We start from the raw sequence: 11,221 nt of genomic DNA on the forward strand, positions 1-11,221 counted from the left end.
AGACACATACATATTTATCTTGGTAAAAAACAAAACATATTAACTGTCAGACAGACAGACAGACAGACAGACAGACGGACATAGGTGAAAAAAAGTTAATCTTTCTCTTAACACGTTTTTATTCAATGACTGGTAGACACATACATATTTATCTTGGTAAAAACAAAACATATTAACTGTCAGACAGACAGACATAACACACAACTTAAAGCAGTTATCAGCGGAGTTTCAAAAAGTTTTTGCTGGCTTTAGACTTAGATTTTAGATTTTTGCTAGCTTTTTTTTTCTATAGATAGACGAACATCCGTTCGTTTAATCTGACGTTTAGGTGGGGGAGGAGCGATTATTTCACGCTCTACCTCACTATCACACTCGCTATCACTGGTGGTGGTGTCAATATAACGGGATCTATTAAGCTCGTCTCCAACTCGAATCCTTCGTAGAGGAGTAAAGTTTTCATCATCACTACTTATTATCACAGTCTGAGACATAGTGCTACACTCATCACGAGGTCTGGCCCGAGATGTGGCTTTGTGTGAACTTAGTTTAGTGTTGCGGGATGTGGAGGAGGAGGAACGAGCACTGGCTTCGGGGTCATGGTTAGTAGACATACCTTGGAGTGGGCTAAGTTGAGGGTTGAGGAAAAGATTCACATCAACGTCAGTCAGCAACCCACGTTGCTGACTGTCTGTAAGCATTATACGCTCACCCAGTAAAGCTTCTACATTCAGATCATTTTCTGTTAGAGTAGCGGGGTTATCCTCTGAGAGTGAAATACCGGCAAACACCGAATCATCGAGACCTCCGCTCATAGTCATGAGATCTGGATACTCACCACTCTGTGAAATATCCTCACTCATTCTCACCACTACTTCTTCTTCTTCAGTCCTATCATCCCTAGCAGTACTACTAGTAGTATGGTCACTACTTACTCCACACTCCCCCCGTTAAAAGGCTGGGGATAATACCTCTTCCGTTGTATTCATAAAATATATTACCTCGCCACCCCTCTGATCGGCAGTAGGAGTGGTTGGTACACAATGAGGGATTGTGTTACTACTACTACTTCTATCACCACAATCTCCACCAACCGGGGCCGTAGGGGGGTGAGTAGGGAGACACACACGCGCAGGGTGTGTGGCGACACCTGTCGCGACCTGGTCGCTACGGCTGGAATCACCAGTGTGTGAGGGGAGGTTGACACCGTAGTCGACGGGAGTAGGGGGAGAGGACACAGACACTTCCCCCGTGTTCGTGTGTATGTGGGTGGTTCCCAAGAATATAAAGATGTTACCACCAGAGGTGGATCTGGTGGGTCCACCGCTGCTGCTGCTGCTGCTGCTGCTGTTGCTGCTGCTGCTGCTGCTGCCAGCTTTCTCCAGATAATCTAAAAAAAAGTTTACATTACTAGCATAACATTACTACCATAACACACACACACACACACACACACACACACACACACACACACACACACACACACACACACACACACACACACACACACACACACACACACACACACACACACACACACACACACACACACACACACACACACACACACACACACACACACACACACACACACACACACACACACACACACACACACACACACACACACACACACCAGGAGGTCTTCACAATAGAACAGGGTGAGGTCACTGTGCTAGGAGAAAGGGAGGTAAACCAGGCGGCCTTGGAGGAGTTCGAAATTACGAGAGAGGAGGTCAAGAGACACCTGCTGGATCTGGATGTTAGAAAGGCTGTTGGTCCAGATGGGATCTCACCATGGGTACTGAAAGAGTGTGCAGAGGCACTTTTCCTGCCACTCTCCATAGTGTATAGTAAGTCACTAGAGACGGGAGACCTACCAGAAATATGGAAGACGGCGAATGTGGTCCCAATATACAAAAAGGGCGACAGACAAGAGGCACTGAACTACAGGCCAGTGTCCTTGACTTGTATACCATGCAAGGTGATGGAGAAGATCGTGAGAAAAAACCTGGTAACACATTTGGAGAGAAGGGACTTCGTGACAAATCGCCAACATGGATTCAGGGAGGGTAAATCTTGCCTTACAGGCTTGATAGAATTCTACGATCAGGTGACACAGATTAAGCAAGAAAGAGAGGGCTGGGCGGACTGCATTTTCTTGGATTGTCGGAAAGCCTTTGACACAGTACCGCATAAGAGGCTGGTACATAAGCTGGAGAGACAGGCAGGTGTAGCTGGTAAGGTGCTCCAGTGGATAAGGGAGTATCTAAGCAATAGGAAGCAGAGAGTTACGGTGAGGGGTGAGACCTCCGATTGGCGTGAAGTCACTAGTGGAGTCCCACAGGGCTCTGTACTCGGTCCTATCTTGTTTCTGATATATGTAAATGATCTCCCGGAGGGTATCGATTCATTTCTCTCAATGTTTGCGGACGATGCTAAAATTATGAGAAGGATTAAAACAGAAGAGGACTGTTTGAGGCTTCAAGAAGACCTAGACAAGCTGAAGGAATGGTCGAACAAATGGTTGTTAGAGTTTAACCCAACCAAATGTAATGTAATGAAGATAGGTGTAGGGAGCAGGAGGCCAGATACAAGGTATCATCTGGGAGAGGAAATTCTTCAGGAGTCAGAGAAGGAAAAAGACTTGGGGGTTGATATCACGCCAGACCTGTGTCCTGCAGCACATATCAAGCGGATAACATCAGCGGCATATGCCAGGCTGGCCAACATACGAACGGCATTCAGAAACTTGTGTAAAGAATCATTCAGAACTTTGTATACCACATATGTCAGGCCAATCCTGGAGTATGCAGCCCCAGCATGGAGTCCATATCTAGTCAAGGATAAGACTAAACTGGAAAAGGTTCAAAGGTTTGCCACCAGACTAGTACCCGAGCTGAGAGGTATGAGCTACGAGGAGAGACTACGGGAATTAAACCTCACTTCGCTGGAAGACAGAAGAGTTAGGGGGGACATGATCACCACATTCAAGATTCTGAAGGGGATTGATAGGGTAGATAAAGACAGTCTATTTAACACAAGGGGAACACGCACAAGGGGACACAGGTGGAAACTGAGTGCCCAAATGAGCCACAGAGATATTAGAAAGAACTTTTTTAGTGTCAGAGTGGTTGACAAATGGAATGCATTAGGAAGTGATGTGGTGGAGGCTGACTCCATACACAGTTTCAAGTGTAGATATGACAGAGCCCGATAGGCTCATGAATCTGTACACCTGTTGATTGACGGTTGAGAGGCGGGACCAAAGAGCCAGAGCTCAACCCCCGCAAACACAACTAGGTGAGTACAACTAGGTGAGTACACACATTATTGTTATTATTTCTTACATCAACATTAGCAAACAACATCAATAAGCATCTTAGCACAATATGACTCAACTTAAGGGAAACGTACCTCGTATTATTGCAATAGCCTGTCCTAAGCGCTCATCCCCCTCTGAGTGAGGAGGTCACACCGTTGGAGGCACCAGAGGCACGCGCGGTCATCTTGGATTGTGGGTGGGTGGGTGGGTTGTGACGGAGTGTTGGCCCTGACAGGTCAAGGGTGAGCTATATACCCCCCGTTCACGAGACGGCCTCCTTACCACACACCTCCAACTCCCTCGGCCTTAATAATAATAATAATAATAATAATAATAATAATAATAATAATAATAATAATAATACATAAGGATAATATAAAGAAACAACTTTGGATTTGTTTTTATTAAGAGATGATTGGAAGAAGTAGGTGTGCTATATCTCCACGACATACAGGACATTTATCACATCGTGTTACACAATCCAAACATACAACCATATGCCTACATGGAATGAGAACCGTGTTTATTTCTTGAGAGAAACATACCTTACAATAAAACCTAGCTGCACCATGCACTGCATTCTCTTCCTCTCCTTCATCTACCTCCACTACAGGGGGAACTGGGCGGGAGAAAATAACACCTTGGGATGATAATACTTCTAAGGGAGATTCAGTTACTGCACCTGTGTCCTCACTTTCACCCACACCATCTAAAAACCACAACATAACCTCTACACAGTTAGATTCGCTAAGGAGAGGTAATACATCCTTTTTAATCTTGAGGTATTCTCTTAGTGCACCTCGCAGGGCGATGTAAGGAAATCCTACAGTAGCGGCGAGTCCATTGTAATAATCGAGACCGTGCAGGAGCGCATTTAACAGTGTTTCATCGACTGCCACGGTCGGTTGAGGAGGTGAGACAGGAACTGCATTTTTAATGAAGGCACGATCTTTCTTCAAGTTTAAGTATACACAGCGTGGGTAGTACCGAGCGTGGAGAGTCCAGGGGTCGTCTGAAGGTGTGAAGTTGACAAGTCCACCACCGCAATAAAAGCATCGTATATGGTCTCCAACTCCTAAGAAAAAAGAAATATATATATATATATATATATATATATATATATATATATATATATATATATATATATATATATATATATATATATATATATATATATATATGTCGTACCTAGTAGCCAGAACGCACTTATCAGCCTACTATGCAAGGCCCGATTTGCCTAATAGGCCAAGTTTTCCTGAATTAATATATTTTCTCTAATTTTTTTCTTATGAAATGATAAAGCTTACCATTTCATTATGTATGAGGTCAGTTTTTTTTATTGGAATTAAAATTAACGTAGATATATGACCGAACCTAACCAACCCTACCTAACCTAACCTAACCTATCTTTATAGGTTAGGCTAGGTTAGGTAGCCGAAAAAGTTAGGTTAGGTGAGGTTAGGTAGGTTAGGTAGTCGAAAAACAATTAATTCATGAAAACTTGGCTTATTAGGCAAATCGGGCCTTGCATAGTAGGCTGAGAAGTGCGTTCTGGCTACTAGGTACGACATATATATATATATATATATATATATATATATATATATATATATATATATATATATATATATATATATATATATATTGTTGGGGGTTTCGCCTCTCTATTATTCTCTACCCTTACTCTGGGGTAAGCAATAGTTATGCTCAAGGTAACTCACCGTAGCCCTGCGGGTCTTCCCTCGATCCTCACGGCGCCACTGCACGCCAGGAGAGTCTCCCAGTCAATCTTAACGGCCTCTTATTAAGAAAGAGTGAGAACACGACTCGTTCACCTCGACTGTCGTGTGCCCTCCCCAACAATAGGGCTCTACGGTTAAACACAAGATCGCCAACTGGTGTTTAAGGTGGCCAGTAACACCCTCAGTGGACTGGTGTATTCAGTGGTAGCCTTGGCAAGGACACACTCAAAAGATCAGGAATCAGGCAGGTACTTATTGTTATCACTCTATATTTACCAGTATAATATAGCCACAAGATCAATGGAGGGGATGATAAAAACACTAAGATAGTTTTGTATTTTACTTAAAATGTATGAAAGATGTCACAAGGCCACACAATAATCATAAATCAACTGATCCTGACTCGGCCGGTAATTCCCACGGATATTATGCGATCACTAGAGGGCAACTCTCTCCCCCTCCTCATCAAGTGTCAAGAACAGCTGATCGCAATGGCCTCTCCGCGCGTACTTTGCTTGTTTTCTAGATTCACGCGCGCTGTTCCTTTAAATTTTCCAATATTACTAGAAACTCGCACACTCGATATTGGCACAAATAAACCGTATTACTCAGTTACACTGTACTCAGGCTCAAACAGTCTTTTCTACAATCAATTCTACAATGATTCACTGTAATGGTCTTACACTGTTATTTATCCAACAATATATTATGAAATATTAGCACGGGAGTTTTCAGTACTTTCTCTCGTGGGCGATAACGCAATAATTCACTGTACTCACAAATGATTATTCACTGAATGAACATAGACATATATATGGTATATAAATCAATCATCAATACATGGAAAATAAATAGTTTCTGGGCACACAGCCTAACCTCCAAATACTGGCATAATATTATATATAATTTACCACTATATGTTCATATCAAAAATCTATAGAAAGATATACACAACACAGTAAATTTATCACTGGTCCCTGGTGTCTGTACACACCAATAATCAACATGAATATTACAAGTACTCTTGATAGTACTGTCTAGCACCCTGGTGCTTTACCATGACATAGGTGAGACTTGCTCACGACATATAAAATCTTCAGGCTAGATAATATAGCCAAATAATATAGCTAACTAAAGGGGAATGGGGAGGGAACTAGAACCACCTACTTCACCCTATCCTCCGATGAAAGTCGAGATGTAGCTCCTGGTCCTCGTGTCGGGAACGCCCCCACACTACACGTCGTCGTGTCCTACCAGAGCCTCTCGTCGTCCCACCGTTTAGCGCGTCGTCTCCGTGCCTCCTCACTGCAGGTCCGTCCTCCTTCTTGACTTCTTGAAGGTTGGAGTCGGTCTCCTGGCCGTCGTCTTCTCCCAGCAACGGCTGTCGCCTACGTCTCAGCTACAGTCGTTCGGTTTCCCCAAATAGTCCTCTCTTCCTCAGCTACCCAGTGGCTCTGTCAGCCACTACGCTGTCACGAACTGGTGAATTGCCACAGACGTCAACCTATGTCACTGCACGGCTTCACTGCTACTGGCACAGTACCTGACTGGAGCACTTGTTGCTCAAATAACCGTCAATTCCCTCTTCTGGTTCAACACATGAACTAGGGAAGACTTCTCAGAGTACTGGCGGACTTCAGGTGACGCGTAAATCCACGGTAGTGGGAAACAGCTGTCCGACAGACAGGACCACTCGTCGCACGTCCGACCTCTATGACGTGTCGTGTCTGACTGACGGCGCCAGCCCGGCGCGCGGACTGGACCCCCTTCCTTCGTGACCTCACTTTCGCTATGGGAAGTTATCATTGGCTCCCGGTGCCACATTGCTGTCGGTGACCAATCCGGTGCCACTGACGTCACACTGTTTTGGCGGGAGATCAGGGAAGCCAGCGCCATCTTGGCTCCCTAAAGGGCCTAAACCACAGGCCAAAATATCACTATTTCACAAATTTCTCGGCTCTCCGAGAACACTTCACTCTCTCCCATATATCAAATTGTAGCCTGCAACGTAGAGAACGCTTGGGAAAAGTAGACATGACTCTTACTGCAGGCGTGGGAGAATTATAAGGGGGGGAACTCCGTCACAATATATATATATATATAAAATGAGAAAGTAAATAAATGTGAAAGTAAATACTAACACGTCTCAAACAGAGTGGGTTTGTGTGATTACATTAAGACATCAATAATAATAATAATAATAATAATAATAATAATAATAATAATAATAATAATAATATCTTCCAATACTTACCACAAGAGAAAAAGCCAGCTCGAGATAATTCTGCCGGAGACTGTCCGCACATATCAGGCCAGATGATGCCGAATGATGCCAACCGAGACTTATACCCTGCCATCTCTGGGTAAATGGGCATAGAGAATGGTAGAATTCCAGAGTTTTCCTCACTCCATTCCACAGTACCTACAATTATTAAAATAATAATAATAATAATAATAATATATATATATATATATATATATATATATATATATATATATATATATATATATATATATATATATATATATATATATATATATATATATATATATATATATATATATATATATATATAACTGAAAACACTCACACCCCAGAAGTGACTCGAACCCATACTCCCACAACTGGTATGTACAGGGACGCCTTAATCCGCTTGACCATCACGACCGGACATAAGGAAGTGATAGCCGAGGCTATATGAACCACTTCCCCGCCGGCACTCGGATGGTAATCTTGGGCATAGCATTTTTATCCATGCATATCTATGCATAAAAATGCATAGCATTTTTAGTGATGCTCAAGCGGATTAAGGCGTCCCTGTACATACCAGTTGTGGGAGTATGGGTTCGAGTCACTTCTGGGGTGTGAGTGTTTTCAGTTGTATATAGTCCTGGGGACCATTCAGGCTTGTTTGCATTTGTGTTCCTCACGTGTGCCCCAAAGAATGAGGTGATTTGATAAAAATGCTATGCCCAAGATTACCATCCGAGTGCCGGCGGGGAAGTGGTTCATATAGCCTCGGCTATCACTTCCTTATGTCCGGTCGTGATGGTCAAGCGGATTAAGGCGTCCCTGTACATACCAGTTGTGGGAGTATGGGTTCGAGTCACTTCTGGGGTGTGAGTGTTTTCAGTTGTATATAGTCCTGGGGACCATTCAGGCTTGTTTGCATATATATATATATATATATATACGCGTACCGTTCCTATAAACACACACACACACACACACACACACACACACACAATCTTATTATCAAGCTATTCACAATGACTATACAAGCAACGTTATTCACAGCGACTATGAGATAACACATAATTGTGATGGATACTTACAACTGTTGGTTGAATTTCCATCTCTTTCCAGTTGCAGGACGGAATAGGTGAAATTCAATCCATAGGCGTAGACCATGTTGCTTAGCGCAATGCTGACATTTTCAGTACGTTTACCGGTGATGAAAGGACAGTGCGGGGCTGCAGTTACATGACGACTGCGGGGGGTGTCCTCCCCCTCCACCCATCCTCCAATTAAGGCGTAACAGAAACTGCATATGCAGTAATCCACGGATTTGGTGAAGTAGAATCCATCACTGGCTAAATCCGGGGGCAAAAGCCAGTCAACACGCCATCCCACAAAGGTGTCTAACCTCATCTGCTCACAACGCAAACGTTCCATGCTTCGGAAAGTTTTGCTGCGAAAGACATCCATGCTGGGTCGAACACTCAAAATTGTGGTAAAGGTTTGACCGTTTCCGGGCTATTTATCCTCGAGAATGGGGTGACGCATATCGCTACATATTCATTGAGAAATCTATGTATAAGCTTAATGGTAAACCCAATTAGTTTAAGCAGAGGTATTGGGAAAGATGAAATAGACGGCATCGCACGGATTGAAAAAAAAAAAAATCTAATCTCTTCTATCCAGTAGCGGATTAAAGTTTGCACTCGCACTAAACACCGCTCGAGGGAGTAGTTTTTTTTGGGGGGATAAATATGTTATATATATATATATATATATATATATATATATATATATATATATATATATATATATATATATATATATATATACATATATATATATATATCGTTGGATATTGTCTTCTGTGACGGCGGTGTCATGTTCGAGTCTCAACCTTACTCTCACGGTGTGTAGAGTAATCATCTCCATGATTTGGGTGATCATTGTAAGTTGAACTATTCTTATGCGAACTGTCTCAAGAATTCACAATCTTCTTACATCCATGGTTTTGTCTATTATGCAGTTATTCTTGTTCAACATTTCTCTTGTTAGAGTGATGACAAGAGCCTGTCTCATGTGATTCCTGGGGGGCGGGGATTGAAGATTATGGGATAATCACCTCCACAGCTTGGTTGGTTGGTGCCTTACCTATGTACTTAGATTGAAGGTTGCATTCTTCATGGGGGCAAGTGTACAAGTATGCAACGATTGACTGCTGTAGAGGTTGGTTGGTTGGTGACTTACCTATGTACTTAGATTGAAGGGTGCATCCTTCATGGGGGCAAGTGTACAAGTATGCAACGATTGACTGCTGTAGAGGGTTCTCCTTCGGAACTGTTTTGATAAGGAGTTTGGAAGACTTCTTGTTTTGTAGAATATTATCGGGTCTATGTTTGGTTGGGAGTAGTGCATATTATATATATATATATATATATATATATATATATATATATATATATATATATATATATATATATATATATATATATATACACACTTTAGATTAATTTCTATAGTGAAGGGATATACCAAACTCTCCACAACTTAGAAAAAAACACAGCTTGGTGCGAAGTTAATATAAAACCTCATTGTTGAGAATATAGTATTACACAGATCTTACTGCTAGAATGTACTATAATCCGCGTTTATTAAATAATAATAATAAATAATAAATAAATAATATAAAATATGAAACTATGGAGTATGGTTAATCATTAATTGGAAACTATCCCGGGAGCCTGCGCGCACGCGCCTCACACGACGAGGATAAAAGGGGTTGAGTAGATCACACTAATTCATTACGGCCCGCTCATCGCTCCCCTGTGTTTCATCTATAGCGCGTTGGGGAAAAAAAAAATGAACTCCATAGCCAAAATGAACTCTGTAGAAATTCATCACGGATACATGACGGATGAGGAGTTTAACAATCGAGAGTGTTGCATTGCCTACTCTGTAAATTGTATATCATGCTCTCCCTACGGCATGTCCCAGGACATTGCTGATAAATATTCTCATGCCACCGCTTACGCCAGAACGCAATTGTATAATCTAAAGAGATGCGTCAGAGAAGACCGTCCAACACCTGGATCCATTCACATCAGTAGAGACAGTCAAGGACCAAGCCTAGTAGCCCTGGCAACGCAGTATGGATTAGGGAAGCCTATTGAGAGGAATGATATTGCTCAAGCTATTGCTGGTAAATCAAAAGATTACTCTATGGTTAAAGGGCTGCGTGCTGATACGAAAGAAAACCGCATGTTATACTTGACGAAATCATTAGAAGAACTCTTATTGTATATTGAAGATACCGAGGAGATCACGAAAGTTATTCTTCCCTGGGGTGTGGGTATGTCAGGTTGGTGTGAAGATGCAGAGTGGGAAAGTACTCACCTCCCCATTATTCAAAATATGCAGGGGAGATTAAACCCTTATAACGTCAAAGTGATTTTAGTTCGCCCCAAGGAAACAGGAACGAAACAAAACAGGAAACCCAGTAACCTTCGCACGACCGTATAAAGGGGCGGATGCTCGCTCCTCTCCAACTCACTTCCTCTACTCCACTCATCAGATAAGATGTTGACGACTGTAGCTGGCAGCATTTCATCTTTTTCGGAGTATTCTTACTCCGACTGCATCATCTATGATATGGACGCCTGTAGTGTGATGACAAGTGGGATTGTTGAAGAATTATGGACTCGTTTTCCCTATGCTCGCATTCATCGGAGCAAACTACCCTACAAAAATCGTGCAGAGAGAAGAGACCGAGCCCTGCCTGGAGAGATTGTCTATGGTGAACCCCCTCAATTCAACAACCGAATTGGTGATGACCCGCATCTACCTCATCTCATCGGATTAATAACTCATCACGCCGGAGGGAAATCATCTAAACCCCTGAACATGACGATGAAGGAAATC

General features: G+C 42.5%; 1 protein-coding gene across 1 annotated transcript; it reads right to left on the bottom strand.

The window, feature by feature from the left end:
• Positions 1-1,290: 1,290 nt before the first annotated feature.
• On the bottom strand, positions 1,291-7,421 carry LOC123753326 (baculoviral IAP repeat-containing protein 8-like). Its single transcript, XM_069339268.1, has 3 exons — positions 7,319-7,421; positions 3,881-4,334; positions 1,291-1,387 (listed from the first exon to the last, which is right to left on the bottom strand). Exons 1-3 carry the CDS (start codon positions 7,419-7,421, stop codon positions 1,291-1,293), a joined length of 654 nt encoding a protein of 217 aa, XP_069195369.1.
• Positions 7,422-11,221: the final 3,800 nt, after the last annotated feature.

This window comes from Procambarus clarkii, chromosome 41 (assembly GCF_040958095.1).
Source record: "Procambarus clarkii isolate CNS0578487 chromosome 41, FALCON_Pclarkii_2.0, whole genome shotgun sequence".
Taxonomy (NCBI): domain Eukaryota; kingdom Metazoa; phylum Arthropoda; class Malacostraca; order Decapoda; family Cambaridae; genus Procambarus; species Procambarus clarkii.